Raw genomic sequence first — 17950 nt, 5'->3', positions numbered from 1 at the left:
TGGCGCCGAGCCTGAGCGAGGGTACCGTCGTTTTGGTACGAATGTGTGAACCACTCAACCACCCTATTTAAGAACACTCTTCAACTGTGTGGCGGGATTCTGAAAGTGCTCTGCAGCTGTAGGAACTTGAAGTGGACGTAGAACACGATGACGTCCGTCCACATTGGCAAGACTGTTGATAGGTGTGCGACTTGCATTGGTTGATGCATTGCTCAGGCACGATCTTGCTCGACATAATTTATTGATTTCTTACTACAGTATTAGGTTCCATGCTGTAATTTACATCGCTATGTGTAGGCACCGTCGAGGCGGTTTAGTCGCTCGACGTTTCGTGGATAAACTCGTCCACGTCGCGGTCGTCAATCTCGATGCCATCGTCGGTCGACTCGGCTTGGCGCTTCTCCATTTCCTCCTTCACGAAGCGGTCGGCCTCTTGCTCCAGCATGCTGTCCAGCTCAGCGTCCTCATCCGCCGATGCGGGTTCGTCCACGCGCTGGCGTACGTCACGCGGGCGGAACGTTTCCATCGGGCGCTGGCGACGCACGCCCGTGACGTTCGTCGTCGATTCCTCCGCTGCCGGCTCGGGCTCGGGCTCTGTTGACGGTGCTGCAGTGGGTGTTGTCTGCGTCGCCGCCTGCGCCGTGGCGGCTTCCGTCTGCGTCGGTAGCTGGTACCTGCAGGTGGGGCACACGTTGTGCTCCACCAGCCACGTCATGCCGCAGTCCTTGTGGAAGGTGTGGCCGCACGGCAGCGAGATGACCTTGTCGTCCTTCTCGTAGTCGCTGAGGCAGATGACGCACTCCGTGTGGCTCTCGGTCTTCTGCATGTCCGTGGTCCAGATCTTGACCGGCAGCTTGTCCAGGAACGGCTTGCTGGTCGGGGGTGGGCCGTGTTGCTGCGCGCGCTGGAACAGCTCGTTCAGCACGTTCAGGAAGCCGTCGCTGCCATTGCTGCTGCCGTCGCTGGGCGCGGATCCGAATAGCGGCGCGCCACTAAACACCGACTGCAGGTATTGGGCCGGAGACGGCGTGAAGGCCACCTGCATGCCGTCGTTGAATTGGATCCAGACGGTGGGCGGCGGCGGCACGAAGAAGACGAAGTTGCCATGCAGCTGAGGCTGCGGCGGGGCTTCGGTCGGCCCGCTCGGCGCATTGCTGCTGCTGCTTGCGCTCATGTTACTTGTCGGCTGCTTTCTCGCTTGAAGTTGTCGGGACTTGTATACACTCGACGCGTTGCTTTGTTTGCTGCAAATTGTAGACTGCCGTCGGAGAGAAACGGCGTTTGGTGATCACGGCAATCTGGGTGTGAGAAAGGAACGAGCAAACTTTTTGTTGCGAGGACGGGGATTGGTGGAAAAGGCGGTCAGGAGTGTCGCCGATTGGCTCAACTGGATATCGGAGCATTCGAAAGTTCTACTCCAGGCTTCGAGAAGGTGCTGATTCAGCACTGCTGAACCACGTCAACGCGATGCTATGTGCCGAATGTTCGTGAACATCGGCAGCGAGGACTTGAGTCAACCCTTGACTGAGGGATGGCTGACCAGGAAGCGAAGCGCTCATTACTATCGTCTGCTGCTCGCAGGACGACGGCGAGAGGGCGAGGCTTTCTCCAATCGCAGCGTGTCAAGCTGAGAAAAACACTGTTACGCACATGAAGTCTTAGTCGTCAAAACGCTTGATTAAACCCGACACATGAGGACACCAGGCCACAAATAGCTCAACGACAAGTCATTGACCTGGCGTTATTCTTCAAGCGGCAACTTGTGCATTATTAATTAAAATACTTGCATCTCGAAGATGCCGCCCCGCACCAAGCAAGTTGTTGCCTTCCAGACTCGCACTTAGCGGAGGACGTTGAAGTTCAAAAAGCTCACGTAAATCGCCAGCACCAAAGCATGGAAGTCATCGGCGTGGGGATCGCGATCCTCGACGTCGTGCACGAGGTGGCGGCGTACCCCGAAGGTGGAGGCTCTCGTCTGGTATACGGCGCTCAATGGCATGAAGCTAACGTTGTCCGTTGCCTGCCTGGCGTGCTATGACTCGCGGAGTGCAGAAGACTCGAAGGTGGCCGTGAGTGACATGCTCGCATTGGCGAAACGGTGCTGAGCTGTGTGGCAATGAACACGTAGACCCGGTCCCTATCGACGCGGAAGTGCAGAGGCGGGAACGTCGCAAACGCACTGGTAACGGAATATTCCTTGCTGGAAGGCCACGGAGACTTGTTTGCCAACTGCGCTGGCTGTTAGGTGGTGTGCGCTCAACTAGGAGCTCGGTGCCGGTGGCTCGGTGTGTCGACAGACCCAGCCACAGACAGCGAAGCTGCGTTTGTTCATGCAGACCTCGCGGCGCACGGGGTGGATTGCTCGCTGGCATCTATCGAATCTGAAGGGAGTATGCCCGTCTCGGTATGTGTCCACCCCGCCCAAGGCAGCGCTTTCACTGTTCGACATTATACTAACGCCGTCGTGTTGATCAGTATATCCTGTCCAGCCGCGCGACGGGGTCCCGCACGATCGTGCACTCGCGAAATCTCGCCGATCTCAGCTACGAGGCGTTTGCCAAGCAACTCGCGTTGTATCGGAGAGATATCCAAGCCGATGCGAGCACACCAGTGTGGTTCCACTTCGAAGGCCGCAACCTGGAAGAGGCCGAGCGAATGATGCTTCATGTCCGAACAACTGTGCCTGCTGTGAACATCTCCGTGGAAATCGAGGCACTGCGGAACGATTGGGATTCAGCAATGAAGTAAGTTTGCTGCAGTGAGGGTGTCGAATTGAGTAGCAGGGGGGCAGCGGTGGTCTGATGGTGTCGCTTGTTTTGTGTTACCTTGCGTGAGGCTGATTTCACTGGCGGACTACGCGTTCATTTCAAAGGATTACATCCGTGAAAAGTTGGGGTTTCAAACCGCCGACCAATTCTTCAAAGCCATCATGAATCAGCAATGGGGTGATGCCTTCACTGAGCAGACGAAAACCTTCATTTGTCCCTGGGGAACGGAAGGTGTGTACTATCTCGAAGTGGCTGGGCCGCAAACGCATCACATCCCTGCCGCTCGCCTGGAGAAAGTTGTCGAGACGATTGGGGCGGGAGACTCTTTCATCGGGGCCAGTCTTGCCGGGTTCGCGTGTGGAAATGTACCGTTGGACCAGATACTGAAGACAGCGTGTGAAGTGGCCAGCGCCAAGTGCTTGAAGCAAGGATTTACGCTGTCGCAGGAGGAGCAGCAGGTCTGGAAGCAGCGGCTTCAGCGTGGAGAAGAAGTGAGCACAGGCACCTACGCGGCTTGATCAAGGATTGCTACAACAGTGTTGGTGTTGGCTCAACACTAAATTCTTTCGAAGCGAATGAGGGAAGGAAGGAGTGCGCTGAGTCTTGTCTTGTGGTGTACCCGTACATTTATGAGTCTTCTTTAACATGCTACACTTGAACCGGGAAATGCTCGACGTTCGTGTCACTTGAAGTCACAGACGACGAGGTTGGAGACGTCGTGCCTGAATGGTGTGCGTCAGCGTCGCTATCAGCACCTCCACTGTCACTCGTTGCATTGCCATCAGTTCGCTTCGCAGCGTTTCGGAGTCGACGCGCCAGCGCGAGTGCTGGGCTTTCGTGTATGATACCGACTGTGTCTGGTGTAGTAAGGGGTCGCATTTGGTGGTCGGCTCCGATCATATCACACAGCAGATCAATGAACTCGTCCGCGCGACAGTCAGGAGGTTGCATTTTGTTGATCGGCCAGTCATGCAGACGCATCTTGCCTTTCATACCGCACGGCTCCACCGTCACGTCAATGCGTCTCCACGGAAGCGAATGTTGCAGGCTGCATAGCATCTGGTGAGGGAACTCAACCTCTTGCTTGTTGTCACAGTCGAAGCCCTCAATGCTGGGATATCTTGGGGCGCAAGTTGCATCAAGTCCCAGCTCGTGCTTCTCAACCTCGATTGAGGTATCGATCTTGGAGTTCAATCGTTCCAAGAACGCCGCGTACGCAGGGTGGGCGCGGCTATTACCATCGCATGGGCAGAACCCAGTGTGGCGAACATGCCATCGCCAATCCATGTAGCGTTCAGTCAGGAACGTGCTGACGTAGGGACTGTAGCTGCGCATGGATGCCGAGGGGTACGGCACCACCACGTCACCGTCTGTCATCGCAACCAGCGTGCCGTGGTTGAAGCGCTTGAGTGAGCGGACGAACTCCGATTCGGGGTCGCTCATCACCTCCAACAGCGGGCGAGCGGGCTCACCGGCATCTGCATCGGCCACCCCTTCTTGTTGCTGTTCTTGCGCTGCGTCGCCACAAACATACCTCTGTCAGTACCGTACCAACGACAACTCTAGTCGTCGCGCGATAAGACAACTACTCACCATCTAGTAGAAGATCAATGCCAGTCTGTCCGTATATCGCTCGTGACGACAACACCTTGTGCACCCCAAGCCGCAAAATATTCTGTAGAGCCCAACATCAACGCCGAAACACACAAAAAACAACAAACACAACACCCCACGAGTTAGTCGACGGCACAACTTCACAACGTCTCAACTGCGCATACGAATGCCAACCTTGACGGTGGAGGGTCCTCTCGCGCGCCTGGAGCCGAGATGCGGCGTGCAAATGGTGACGAAGTCCACGTACTCCACGTGCAGGCAGCTGAGCGTGTCCATGATCTGGACGATGGCGTATCTCGCGTAGAGCCCGCCGAGCGAGTGGCCGATGACCGACAGCTTGTAGCTGCTCACGGCGGGGCTCAGGTCGTACTCGAACACGGCCTCCACGACCTCCTTCGCGAGCCGCGTGCCGCCGATCTCGACGCCCAGCGACGTGTCCGGCTCGTTGGCGCGCGACTTGATGATGAGCATCTGGCGCTCGCCGAACTTGGCCTTGAGCGCCGCCTCCACGGCGTCGAAGTCGGCGGCTGAGCCGTTGTTGCCGTGCACCAACACCACAATGTGCTGCGGCAGGTACACGGAGCGCACGCCCGTGCGCAGCGATTCGGCCATGGCGAGCTGCGTGGGGGAGGGGCCTCGGGGCTTGTTTCGGCGCGCGGACGGAGCTTTGGGGCGTTTCTTGGCGCTGCTGACGGTGTGGTTCGGCATGCACACAACGCACACAGCGCGCTAAGAATACGCGCGTTGGAGGCGGTGGGTCAAGCGCAGCGTTGTGCGTGTGCAGTGCTGTACAGTACCTCCAGCGCTGCAGCGGCGGACGTCCGGCAAATCTGGAACTGGGCCAGCAGAGCAGAGAGGTCCGCGGCGGCGTGGCGATGCTGGTTTACGCTCGCACTCTCTTTTGCTCGGGCGGAATTGCCGTAAATCGCGCGGATTTAGGTAAAAACGGTGGCCGTTTAGCGGACGATAGTCGGGTCGTGTCTCAGATCAAGCTGAAGTTGACTCGGGTCGGAGTGACCGCAGCCTGGTCATCCGTGAGCGGCTGGCAAGCGGCTGACATGACAGGCATGGGCCGCTGGCGGTGGGGCAGCGGCTTCCAGCAACTTTAGCGGCGCCGCAAACGCCCGCGGACGAAGTTCTATGGTGCCCGTTGAAGTGCAGGTCGCTGCAGCGATCACATCGCCACGGCCCCGGAGACATTTGATAGCTGAAGGTTCTCGTTCGCTGGCGGCAGGATAAACGTAGTATACGAGTGCATATTGTACACATTGTTAGCAGTAATACCGCTGCGCGACGGAAAAATCCACAGCCGTTGAGCCTGCGTTCGTCGACAAAGATCAACCTTTCCTGGGCTCTACCTTCATGTCTTGAGCTCGCAACTGTAGTGCACATGCCCTCTGCTGTTCGAGGACGCACCACGTGCTTCGCGGGATCCGCAGCAGCAGGACCACCAGAACCCAGTGGCAGTCCAGCTTGAACAGCTTCAAGCTGCTCGACAGACAGGCTAGCCGCGCCGAGATGATCTTGTCGAGATCCATTTGACAGCCATGGCAAGACGAAGCAACGCGAAGACTTGGTGGTGAATGGCGGGCAATAAATTAGCAACTGATTATTTCACAGCTTTTCTCCTCTCTCTCCTTCCGTACTGTATGCTTTTCTTTGACCTGTCGTTTCCCCCGAGTGCGGGCCAAGCTTGCCCGCACCGAGCGCCGGCGTCCTCGCGTCCTGCCTGGAGCGTCTTCTGCCTCAACGAAGATGGGGAGCGAGCGCGGCGACGACAAGACCGTTGCTATCCTGTGCCGCCTTAGCCCGACGCGGCCTGCTTGCGCTTGTAGTCCGAGATGGCGGCCTTGATGGCGTCCTCCGCCAGCATGCTGCAGTGCAGCTTCACGGGCGGCAGCTTCAGGTGCGACGCGATGTCCGTGTTCTTGATCTTGAGGCACTCCTCCACGCTCTTGCCCTTGAGCCACTCGGTGGCCACCGACGACGACGCGATGGCCGAGCCGCAGCCGAACGTCTTGAACTTCGAGTCCACGATGGTGCCGTTCTCGTCCACCTGGATCTGCAGCTTCATCACGTCGCCGCAGGCGGGGGCGCCCACGAGGCCCGTGCCCACGTCCTTGGCGTTCTTGTCCATGGCGCCCACGTTGCGCGGGTTCTCGTAGTGGTCGATCACGTTCTCGTGGTACATGCGCGTCTGCTGCGCAAAGGCGGGGGCGGCGGCGGCCGAGCGGGCGGCCGAGAACGCGCCCAGGGAGCGCTTGAGAGCCGAACGAGCGATCATAACGCCTCGAGCTTCGGGGGGCTTCTTCCTCCGACGGATTCCGTTGCGAAATGAGTGACCTTCGAGTCGAGGGCTGTGCTGCCTCGTGTGGGCCACACACCCGAGCGGACTTTTGGCCAATACGAGGCGGCAGAGGACGCGTGCCTCGGTCCAATGGTCGCGCGCGGCGCGCCCTGATTGGACAGGTGATAGATGTGCGTTTGGCCAATCACCGCGGCCGCCCGTTTAACAAAAGCCTACATACATTCCTGCAATGGGGGTCATCACCACCACCGGAAGGGCAGGCCGCTCATGTCCGTTTGCCCCCTTGCTCGGAGCCAAGGAGCAATGCTCCTAGGCTGGACCCGGAGCCACGACAAGCTGCATGTGTCTGCAGAGGACGCTGGTCGCATTTGTCGCCCTGGCTGAGCTGCTGGGCATATCGCTCTTGGTGGGGTGGGGGTAGCTGGCCCCTTGGCGGTGATCTGGCCGGAGTAACAGGTGCCTGGGGGGATTGCAGTTTAGAGGCCTAGTATTGACCGAGGAGAGTGCTGGCGCTGCGAGTAATCTGCGCGTCGTGGGGGTCAAGCCGTCGAGTTTGTGTGCAGCTTCCAGGTTGTTGCACTGGTTGTTGCACGGGTTGAAGCGCGCTGACTGCAGCTTGCAGGCAAGTTTGGCATGTTTTTGCAGATTTGAGACGATTCCTTACTGCGGTGATCCCGTGGGCACATTCACTTGACGCGGAGAGTCCAGCGATGCAGCCCAATCCGTTCAGCGAAAGGAAACTGAGACTGCAGCGTCAACGGCGAACAGTTTGCTGGAGCGGTGCAGACGAAGTTTTCGCTAGTATGTCGCTGCATGAGCTCCTCTACAATAGTTGAGGATACAAAAGGTGATACCCTACAGTGCAAGAACCTTTCGTAGTGACTAAAGGCGAAGGACTACGGATCCCATTTGATAGGTGGCCACCCGCTTTCGCGGCTACCATTAGCCGCAGGCACCGTGCCTGGCACGTGTCGCGGCCTGGTGCTGCTCGACGGGCAAATGCCCGGGCACGTGTCTCGCGGTATCTGTTGCCAACATTTGTTGCTCGCGTTGCTGTTAATGTATTTGCACAAATTGAATCATAAAGCCCCGCGCTCGCGTTGACGCGTCGACTCCGAAACGCTGCGAAGCGAACCGATGGCAATGCAACGAGTGACAGTGGAGGCACTGATAGCGACGCTGACGCACACCATTCAGGCACGACGTCTCCAGCCTCGTCGTCTGTGACTTCAAGTGACACGAACGTCGAGCATTTCCTGGTTCAAACGACTCATACATGTACGGGTACACCACAAGACAAGACTCAGCGCACTTCTTCCTTCCCTCATTCGCTTCGAAAGAATTAAGTGTTGAGCCAACACCAACACTGTTGTAGCAATCCTTGATCAAGCCGCGTAGGTGCCTGTGCTCACTTCTTCTCCACGCTGAAGCCGCTGCTTCCAGACCTGCTGCTCCTCCTGCGACAGCGTAAATCCTTGCTTCAAGCACTTGGCGCTGGCCACTTCACACGCTGTCTTCAGTATCTGGTCCAACGGTACATTTCCACACGCGAACCCGGCAAGACTGGCCCCGATGAAAGAGTCCCCCGCCCCAATCGTCTCAACAACTTCCTCCACGCGAGCGGCAGGGATGTGATGCGTTTGCGGCCCAGCCACTTCGAGATAGTACACACCTTCCGCTCCCCAGGGACAAATGAAGGCTTTCGTCTGCTCAGTCAAGGCATCACCCCATTGCTGACTCATGATGGCTTTGAAGAATTGGTCGGCGGTTTGAAACCCCAACTTTTCACGGATGTAGTCCTTTGAAATGAACGCGTAGTCCGCCAGTGAAATCAGCCTCACCCAAGGTAACACAAAACAAGCGACACCATCAGACCACCGCTGCCCCCCTGCTACTCAATTCAACACCCTCACTGCAGCAAACTTACTTCATTGCTGAATCCCAATCGTTCCGCAGTGCCTCGATTTCCACGGACACATTCGCAGCGGGCACAGTTGTTCGGACGTGAAGCATCATTTGCTCGGCCTCTTCCAGGTTGCGGCCTTCGAAGTGGAACCACACTGGTGTGCTCGCATCGGCTTGGATATCTCTCCGATACAACGCGAGTTGCTTGGCAAACGCCTCGTAGCTGAGATCGGCGAGATTTCGCGAGTGCACGATCGTGCGGGACCCCGTCGCGCGGCTGGACAGGATATACTGATCAACACGACGGCGTTAGTATAATGTCGAACAGTGAAAGCGCTGCCTTGGGCGGGGTGGACACATACCGAGACGGGCATACTCCCTTCAGATTCGATAGATGCCAGCGAGCAATCCACCCCGTGCGCCGCGAGGTCTGCATGGACAAACGCAGCTTCGCTGTCTGTGGCTGGGTCTGTCGACACACCGAGCCACCGGCACCGAGCTCCTAGCTGAGCGCACACCACCTAACAGCCAGCGCAGTTGGCAAACAAGTCTCCATAGCCTTCCTGCAAGGAATACCCCGTTACCAGTGCGTTTGCGACGTTCCCGCCCCTGCACTTCCGCGTCGATAGGGACCGGGTCTACGTGTTCATTGCCACACAGCTCAGCACCGTTTCGCCAATGCGAGCATGTCACTCACGGCCACCTTCGAGTCTTCTGCACTCCGCGAGTCATAGCACGCCAGGCAGGCAACGGACAACGTTAGTTTCATGCCATTGAGCGCCGTATACCAGACGAGAGCCTTCACCTTCGGGGTACGCCGCCACCTCGTGCACGACGTCGAGGATCGCGATCCCCACGCCGATGACCTCCATGCTTTGGTGCTGGCGATTTACGTGAACTTTTTGAACTTCAACGTCCTCCGCTAAGTGCGAGTTTGGAAGGCATCTTGCATGCAGCAAGCTGCTGCGTAGTATTGTAGGTTCTACTCAAAATTCCCACGGGCGATTGGAACCGCCTCAATCAGGCAAATTCGGCCGGGAATCACAATACTCAACATACACAAAACGACTTGCACCGGATGCGACGGTAGGATAGCTGCGGCCAAAGTGTGTGGACGCAATGCGAGCAGGCTGCGGGATAAGATCGACTGGAAACGGTTGGTGCTGTCCAACCTACGTTATCCTCTGCCTGAAGCAAGATGGCCACTGCTTCTGAAGTTGCTACTCGTGACATCCTCATACCTGAGCATCGGTAGCAACGAAGGTCATCACACAGCGTTCTCAGGATTGGAGACGACTGCTCTTCTGTGGCGTCAAACACCTCCTCAACCAGTCTTCAAAGTGCAAGGTACTCCATCTCTGTGTCCGGTTCCGGACTCTAGACATGTCCGACGTCGTCGAGCAGACTCCGATCACGATCGTCGATGGACTGCCCCACACAATAGACCCTTTAGCTCTGAGATCTGCTGGACGCCGTCAGGTCGCCCGGGATCGCCACTTCGAACTGCTTCTGGCCGAGCACGTGGTCAACAAACTGCAGAACACCTCCGTCTATCAACGGCTGCGGCCCCTAGAGCCCTGTTAGCGAGTTCTGGAGTTTGCAGTGACCACCAGAAATGGCAGACTTGCTCATCGAGCGTGGTCCTCGTAAAGCTCCGTTTCTGCAAAGCTCGTCTCGGGGCTCGCCTCAACCTCAGCCGCCACGCTAATGAAGCTTGAGACGGGCACTGCAGTACACGTACAGTATACGCATGCAGCCGACAGCACCCGCTGGACGCGTCACCCGACGCGACAACTCGCTCCTTGCTGTTGCCTTCTCTAACTCCTGAGGCTACATGTACAACAGTGGTGCCACGCCGGGACGAGATCCGTTCCACCTGTACCGTACACGTAGTCTACGTCCAACACGGTGTTGTCGCGACGAGGCGACAAATCCTCGAGTTAATCGAAAAGCGTCCGCATTCAGACTTCGCTTGTCGCACTCCGTCCGCTTCACTCCGCACTGCGTCCGCACTTCGCTACTTCGCCACTCCGCCGTCCTCCAGTGTGTACGCCACTCCGCTTGCCGCACTCCGCCGCTATCCAGCACCACTCCACTCCTTCCTCTCCTCCCCTTCCATTGGCTGAAAAACAAAACTCACTTGAAAAAATTCGCGTCGTACCGGCCCCAAACGCAGATACAGACACACACACAGACACAGAGATCAACTCAGGAGCCGTTGGGTGGCTCCACCCCTGTGTGCATAATATCCTGCTTCTCCGTCATAGGTACACCCCCTCCCCTCCATTCCAGCACCGCAGCCATTACTCAAGTGAACAAGAATTAATCAATCGACGCCATGAGCGACTCGTCGTCCCTCGGGGGCGCGCTCATCGCGGCGGGCGCGTGCGTGCTGCTGCTGTTCTGCGTGATCGTGCTGTGCGCGAGCTACTGCCACCGACTGGACGACGATATGTTGGCCATCGACTCGGTGGACCTGCGTGGACTGCAGCTGCGCGAGGACCTGGTGGACACGGTGCTGGACGCCGGCCGCAGCGAGTGGCAGTGCCTCGTGTGCGCACACATGAACCACCCGAACCACGAGCTGTGCCTGCTCTGCGGCACGTCGGCCGAGTTCTCCACCACGGAGGAGACGCTGGAGGATACAGCCACAAACCCCGCCACACACACGCACACACGGCGTGTGGCTCGCACCACATTCCTGAGCTTGCGAGACAACGCCACGCTGCTGAGCTCGACGCTGCTGGAGAACCTGGTGGAGAGCTCGGACTCGAGCGACGTCAACGTCATCCTGGGCGACGCCAAGTCCACGCTGCACAAGGCCAAGACGCTGCCCATGCTGCGCAGCGAGTCGTCCTTCGGCGACGCCGCGCAGGAGCTCGAGGCCACCACCAGCATGCGCCAGCGCGCGCTGCGCTACCGCAGACTCAACGAGATGCAGCTCAACCAGAAGCAGCGCGGCGCCAGCAGGCGCCGGCTGTGGCAGCGGGTGCCGCTGCCCAATGGGGGATTCGTCTGGGTGCGCACCATGGAGCCGGCAGCGCCCGGCTCGGTGTTCGCGCGAGCGGACTCGCTGGTGACCAAGCTCAGGAACAATTCGTTCCTGGCCAAGAACCCGCAGGCCAAGAACCTGCACGGAGACCTGGCCGAACAGCTGCACCGCAAAAACGCGGCGTCCATGGGCTTCTTCACCGAGCTCAACTCTTCGGGCACAGCCGTGGCGTGGAGGAAGACGGACTCGGTGGCGCTGGATGTCGACCCGAAAGGAGGGGAGGGAGAAGAGATGCTGGACTTTGAAGGCGTGCTGGCCATGACCTGGAGAGAGAAGAAACGCTGGTTCCTCAAGCAGATCACCAACCTTGCAGTGCCCTACACGGAGTCCATGTTCAAGATCGACGTGCGGCGATCGGATATTCTGGACGACTCGGTGCCGCAGCTGGCAGGGCCGGCAGTGGATAAGTCGAGAATGCAGGAGCACCTGAACATTGGATTCATTGGCGAGCCAGCGCTGGATGCAGGCGGCGTGTTGCGCGAGTGGTTTGGACTCGTGTGCAAGGAGCTCTTCAGCGCCGAGCGAGGACTGTTTGTCACGACACATGCGGAGGATTCCAGCTACTGGATCAATTCAGAGTCTGCGAAGAGTGTGCCTGAAGGACAGGATCACCTGCAGTATTTTACATTCGCTGGCAGGCTGCTGGGCAAGGCAGTGCTGGACGGTCTTGTTCTGGAAGTTAGCATGTCGCTCCCGTTGCTGAAACACCTTCTGGGCGTCCCTATCACGTTCTCCGACCTGGAATATCTAGACGAGGAACTTTTCAAGCATCTGAGCTGGGTGCGAGACAATGATCATGTGGACGCTCTGTGCGTGACCTTCAGCATTCAGACCCCGTCGGGTGAGACGGTGGAGCTCAAACCGGGCGGAAGTAACATCGATGTGACCGATGAGAACAAAATGGAGTATTTATCACTGGTGCTGCGCTATCGGATGCTGGACAGCGTGTCGGACCAGCTGACTGCGCTGCTCAAGGGACTATACGAGGTCATTCCGAAGTCCTTGCTCACGATCTTCGACTATCAGGAGCTGGACTTCTACCTCAGTGGCCTACCCACACTTAATGTGACGGATTGGCAAAACAATTCGCGTGTTCGACACAAAGCGACGGACAGTGATTCTGAAGCGATCGAGCAGGAGCTCGAAGTTGTGCAATGGTTCTGGGATGTCGTAGGCTCCTTCACAGATGACCAACGCGCTCGACTACTCCAGTTCGCAACAGGCTGCTCGCGTGTACCTGTCGAAGGGTTCAAGGCGCTCACAAGTGCTAGTGGCATTGTGCATCCGTTTACGCTTCAGCTTGTTTCAATTGGAACACCTCCGTTAGGAATGTGTCCGCGTGCGCACACGTGCTTCAACCGCGTCGACTTGCCGGTGTACGAGACGAAGGAGGATCTAAAGTCATATCTATCCCTAGTAAGTCTCATCGAAGTTCTATGTTGTGTGCTGACGTGGGAGATTTCTAATGCTCGATATTTTTTGCTTTTCGGTTATGTTCCAGGTTATTCAGATGGAGATCACTGGCTTTGGCTTCGAGTAGTCTAGCGTACTACAGCAATGACGAGCAAAACTAAGTGGTAAAGTATGTAAATGATGGATCCTCTGATAGAATGTTTTGTTTGTTGCCAGAAGAGCGGCTCGATGGTTTCACCTGCTATTATTGTAGCGGCTGCATGTCTGGTCGGTTGGCGTGGCCTGATGCTGACAGCACGAGCGGCGATCAATATTCGTCTTCGCTAGGACTCCGCGAACGTGTCTGCAACAGCGTCGTGACGATGACCAAGCGGGGCAAGAAGAAGAGTGCGAAGAGACATAGCGATCCGCCCCGGAGCGAAGGTAGCGAAGTCCCCGAGGCAATCCCAGAACGCCCTAACCAGGCACCTTCCCAGAGTTCAAACAGTACAACAGTTAATCTGTCGTTCTTTCGGACGAGTGCCCAGCTCTACGGCGAGCTGCACCAACGACTAAGTCGTACAAGTGGAGAAAGCTTTACCGAAGCAAACGTATCGCAACTCGGTCGGCAAATTCTTCAGGCACTCGACGAGCTGGCAGAGGCTGTTGATCCGCGCACCAATTCAAGAAATGTGTGTCCATTTGTGATGTTGCTGTCCATGCTGTTGCCTACACTTCGGAAGTATCTGGCGTGGACTACGGCGACACGATCTGTGTGGGGAAACAACTCCGTTGCATTCCGACACCAGAGCACGACCTCAGAAGGCCCTACTTACAGAAGTGAAACTGACGCGGTGTTGTGGGCGATGCTAGCCCAACACGACGTCCTCACCCGGTTTTCGCTTCGTATTGCTCAGATTTTACGCTTCATGGAGAGTAGCGAAGGTGTTGATCACGACAGTGCTCATCTTAAACGAACCCATCATCAGCCAAAGGCAGCAAAGCCTGTATCACAGCCGCCCTCACCATCGTCATCTTGTTCCTCGATAACGTCGACACCTCGAGATCCAACGGACACTGGTAGCATGCGCACACCACGAGTTACTGGAGACAACAAACCGAGCTCGGTCCCTCAAATCCATCACATTACGTTGGAACTTGCAAATGTTGACGCGGAAGCCAAAGTTCACCTTGCGTCGTTAACTGAGAGCCTCGTTGAAGTCGTCGAGATGGTAAGGCGTCAAGTCCGAACAATGTGTAAAAGCCTCACAAAAGTTCTTGTTGTGACTGTTTTGCGTAAAATACTAGATTGCCAAACAGATGTGCACTCCTGCAGCGAACAAGGATGCCGGTAGATCTCGGATTTCCGCGGTAAGCTCTTTAACCCAGCGAAGATTACCTTGCGTCAAACTCATACTTTCATTGTCTGTGTTTGCAGAGAGAATTCATTGAACGCCTCGTGCAGCAGTTGCTAGAGCCAATGGGGCAGCGGATGTTGGAGGAACCTTCACCATCTTACGTCGACTTGTTTCCAAGACTGCTTGACCAATGCATCACCGTTACTATAGAGTACGTATTAACTTCTTGAAAGTTTTTCTACTGCGCGCTAATTTTGATCCTTGGCTGCAGCAATTTCGCACGGAGCATCGGGAAACGGAATGAATTGCAAGCAGCTCCTTTCGAGGCAGCTGTCATGCATTTGCGAACTTGGAGTTTTAAGCTCGAAATCGAGTACAACACGCTTGTTAGATCCACGAGTAACAGCAGCAACAACACTGACTCGAGCACGGACACGGACATGAGCGACAGTGCCGTTTCAGCTACACCGTACTTGCCCAGCAATCGCATGGAGCTCATGACATTGGGAGGATTTAAGCGGCTGGAGAGTACGTTGAGCTCATGGTTGAATGCTGGATCTTCAGCTACTGGGACTATGCCAGATCAAGGAAGCGGTACTTCGGCTCGGTCTTGGGGAGTGTCGAGTCTTGCTGGTGGTATTCGCAGCACATTGGTGCGGACGTTCTCTGGTAGAACTACGCTCAGTGGTGCTCCTGTGTAGATGTTGGCACGTACAATGAATGGCTCAAACATTATGCTGTCTTCGTTTTATCCTTGAAACTTAACTAACAACTACGTCATCAACCACCCAGAGCATTAATGACGACACCCTTTCATACTTGAAGCGCTGGGGAAAGCCATTGATGCCAATTTCGCGCACAACAAATCTGAGTACGTATTCTTCTTCTCGTCCTGTGGCTGCTGCACTGCATTTCAGGCATCGCACTTGATTTTCACATACGCGTGTGTGGCTTGAATTGGGGTCATGTGAGCAAATATGGGCTTGGAAGGCATCATAGCCGAGTGAAACAACTCGCATAGCCACGGCACAGAAGACGGAGCGTCGTTCCAATGATACGTACGCTTTTGCACGACAGTACTGCATCATTAGCCGACGAAGAGCGCGCAAGAACAGAATCGTGGTGGCATCATCATAGAAAACATCGCTGTCAAGATGAATCGATGTACGACAGTGCGTCAGTACTCTTGAAACATGATGTGGTGGGAAGTTTCGTTACCTGGCAATAATTGATGTCAACTTTTCCAGCTCGGCTTTGTCATTAAGCGTCCAGCCGCACAAAGTCGAAGTGTCGCCGGATGTGGGGATTGTGGTGCTATCACCCCAATCAAGCAAACGAAACCTCAAATCTCCCTGTGTACGACAGCAGCGTCAACAACTTATTACCATCTCACTCGATGGTGCAGATACGCCGTACATGGTGATTGCGTTTGGCATTCCGCATTGCTAGTTGGAGAGCGTTTTCATCACAGTCAGTTGAGTACACACAGCGACTCATGCGGGATGCCACGAGAGAAGTAAAGCCTGGGTAATGGACACCACCAACCATGTGAGTCTCTGACGTTTGCAGTTGAATGTCAAGTCGCTGTCCTACCAATTCCGCAACCGAGTTCAAGAACAGTCTGGCCCCCGAAAAGTTCCTACAGACAGCAATTGCCGTGCACATAAGTCAATACCCCAAGTGTTTATGCGCCCTTAAATCATCAATACCAATCTGACCGGCGAGCTGTTGATATATTCCGCTAGGAGAAGCGCAGCTCGCCAAAGCTGAGTGCCTGCAGTATCCCAAGTAGTACAAGTGCGCGCCTCCAAGACGAAAGGTGGCGTCTGTCCCTCTGAGATTCTCATTCTGGGCTGGATTGGCTTCATTGGCAGCTTTATCAAGCAAGTCAACTCGATCACTTGGTTTCCTTCTCTTCCGAGCCTGTTTTCGAGGCACCACAATGTCTCCATCACCGTCTTCGACCAGTGCTGCCAGAAGAGGCACAGCAAAGAAATGAGCATCAATATGCGTTGACGGTATCCGCTCCAGCTCCAGCTCAACTTCTGAAGTCACGGTATGAGTTACCACCTCGGCATCACTCATCCACGAACCGCGATCTTGATTAATATCTACGTCGTAAAACAAATTAAACATATTGAACACAGAGATTTGTGTTAAGACTTTCCAATTTCTAGCACATTCACACGTGAATATTTAAGCACCATCCTGTTCGCTGCCATTTACAGTTTGCAGGTCCTGTCGCCACTTCAAGATCCTGTCCACTGGAAGCTTGAACCCATGTTGGGAGCACTTCAAAGTAGCAACATCGCACGCTGTCTTCAGAACGAGATCAAGAGGCACATTGCCACGCGATAATCCCGAAAGACTTGCCCCAATAAATGAATCGCCCGCTCCGTTCGACTCCACCACCTGATCGAGTTGAGCAGCAGGTATATGATGTACCGTTGCCCCGCTCATCTCTAGATAGTAGACACCTTCAGAGCCCCATGGACAAATAAATGCCTTGACCCATCGGTTCCAGTCTTCATCCCATTGTTGGCTCCGAATCCTTTCGAAGAATTCCTGCGCGCTAAGAATATTGATGTTGTCCCTGAGGTAATCCTTGGACATGAACACATAGTCCGCCAGTGATGCCAGTCTACAGATCAACGCACGTGTCAGTAAGATACACTCAACAGCTCGGCGGTGAGACATCCTGCTCACGTCTTCGCAAGAGTCCACGGATATCTCGGAAACTCGATCTCAACCGAAATGTTAGCGTGCGGTGCTCTCTCTCGGAGGTGCAGCATCATCTGCCTCACAGCCTCCATGTTGCGCCCCTCGAAGTGAAACCACACAGAGGCATTCACATCTCGCTGGACTTCAGTCAGGTATCGCTCCACCTGCGTTTTGAAAGCTTCTACGCTTAACTCGGCAATTGTACGCGAGTGCACAATTGTGCGCGACCCCGTTGCTCGACTCGACAAAATGTACTACTCACGTCACACACCCACGAAAGCAAAATACAAAATTTAAGAAGACTGCAATCTCAACGGAATTCTTCTCTGGAAGACTCACCGACACTGGCATGCTGCCTTCCGTCTCAATGACAGCCAATGAACAGTCCACGTTAAAGCTCGCCAGATCGGCGTGGATGAAGGCGGCGTCACTGTCTTTAGCCGGGTCAGTCGACGTGCTCAGCCATCGACAGCAACCCCCGAGTTGGGAACAGACAACCTATGCATACACATTTGTGAAAAAAATTAGGTTACCCGCAGTTTCCCCACTCCCATGGACTGCAACTGGTGTTCGTACCAGAGCACTCGCTGCATTCCCGCCTCGGCACTTCCAAGTCGCCAGGGACCGCGCCTTCGTGTCCTCTATCGGTGTAGAAGGGCGTTAGTATACCTATAACAGTCAGTGACCATACAAATTAAGGCAGCAAACCTTCCGGGTACGCGGCCACTTCGTGCACCACGTCGATGGCGGCGGTGCCCACTGCTATCACCTCCATTAGAAAAAAAGCAATAATGACACACGTAAATTTGAAAGCCAAATTCTGTACATCGTA

The 17950-nt window shown here is 55.6% G+C and overlaps 8 protein-coding genes across 8 annotated transcripts; 3 read left to right on the top strand and 5 right to left on the bottom strand.

Annotated features, from left to right (window-relative positions):
- Positions 1–313: 313 nt before the first annotated feature.
- On the bottom strand, positions 314–1174 carry IUM83_13784 (zinc finger protein; the record flags this gene model as incomplete). The annotated part of the gene is made up of 1 exon (XM_067938482.1): positions 314–1174. One exon carries the CDS (start codon positions 1172–1174, stop codon positions 314–316), a length of 861 nt encoding a protein of 286 aa, XP_067790728.1.
- Positions 1175–1894: 720 nt separating this feature from the next.
- Positions 1895–3286, top strand: IUM83_13783 (uncharacterized protein; the record flags this gene model as incomplete). The annotated part of the gene is made up of 6 exons (XM_067938481.1): positions 1895–1961; positions 2053–2063; positions 2129–2182; positions 2246–2404; positions 2476–2744; positions 2836–3286. The coding sequence occupies 6 exons, from the start codon at positions 1895–1897 to the stop codon at positions 3284–3286; spliced, it is 1011 nt and encodes a 336-aa protein (XP_067790732.1).
- Positions 3287–3416: 130 nt separating this feature from the next.
- Positions 3417–4994, bottom strand: IUM83_13782 (ESTERASE/LIPASE/THIOESTERASE DOMAIN-CONTAINING PROTEIN; the record flags this gene model as incomplete). The annotated part of the gene is made up of 3 exons (XM_067938480.1): positions 3417–4282; positions 4362–4443; positions 4557–4994. 3 exons carry the CDS (start codon positions 4992–4994, stop codon positions 3417–3419), a joined length of 1386 nt encoding a protein of 461 aa, XP_067790800.1.
- Positions 4995–6186: 1192 nt separating this feature from the next.
- On the bottom strand, positions 6187–6666 carry IUM83_13781 (iron sulfur cluster assembly protein 1; the record flags this gene model as incomplete). The annotated part of the gene is made up of 1 exon (XM_067938479.1): positions 6187–6666. The coding sequence occupies one exon, from the start codon at positions 6664–6666 to the stop codon at positions 6187–6189; it is 480 nt and encodes a 159-aa protein (XP_067790731.1).
- A 1409-nt stretch (positions 6667–8075) lies between these two features.
- Positions 8076–9467, bottom strand: IUM83_13780 (uncharacterized protein; the record flags this gene model as incomplete). Its single annotated transcript, XM_067938478.1, has 6 exons — positions 8076–8526; positions 8618–8886; positions 8958–9116; positions 9180–9233; positions 9299–9309; positions 9401–9467. The coding sequence occupies 6 exons, from the start codon at positions 9465–9467 to the stop codon at positions 8076–8078; spliced, it is 1011 nt and encodes a 336-aa protein (XP_067790799.1).
- Positions 9468–10933: 1466 nt separating this feature from the next.
- Positions 10934–13187, top strand: IUM83_13779 (putative HECT E3 ubiquitin ligase; the record flags this gene model as incomplete). The annotated part of the gene is made up of 2 exons (XM_067938477.1): positions 10934–13063; positions 13149–13187. The coding sequence occupies 2 exons, from the start codon at positions 10934–10936 to the stop codon at positions 13185–13187; spliced, it is 2169 nt and encodes a 722-aa protein (XP_067790697.1).
- A 1081-nt stretch (positions 13188–14268) lies between these two features.
- Positions 14269–15098, top strand: IUM83_13778 (uncharacterized protein; the record flags this gene model as incomplete). The annotated part of the gene is made up of 4 exons (XM_067938476.1): positions 14269–14271; positions 14348–14410; positions 14478–14608; positions 14669–15098. 4 exons carry the CDS (start codon positions 14269–14271, stop codon positions 15096–15098), a joined length of 627 nt encoding a protein of 208 aa, XP_067790798.1.
- Positions 15099–15162: 64 nt separating this feature from the next.
- Positions 15163–17893, bottom strand: IUM83_13777 (uncharacterized protein; the record flags this gene model as incomplete). The annotated part of the gene is made up of 13 exons (XM_067938475.1): positions 15163–15169; positions 15460–15543; positions 15616–15749; positions 15814–15920; positions 15991–16036; positions 16116–16367; positions 16468–16508; positions 16602–16689; positions 16771–17038; positions 17104–17372; positions 17458–17616; positions 17695–17759; positions 17827–17893. 13 exons carry the CDS (start codon positions 17891–17893, stop codon positions 15163–15165), a joined length of 1587 nt encoding a protein of 528 aa, XP_067790793.1.
- Positions 17894–17950: the final 57 nt, after the last annotated feature.

This window comes from Phytophthora cinnamomi, assembly GCF_018691715.1.
Source record: "Phytophthora cinnamomi strain GKB4 chromosome Unknown Contig44, whole genome shotgun sequence".
NCBI lineage: Eukaryota > Oomycota > Peronosporomycetes > Peronosporales > Peronosporaceae > Phytophthora > Phytophthora cinnamomi.
Note: the sequence above shows the minus strand (reverse complement) of the source record. Positions and strands in the feature narration are given on the sequence as shown.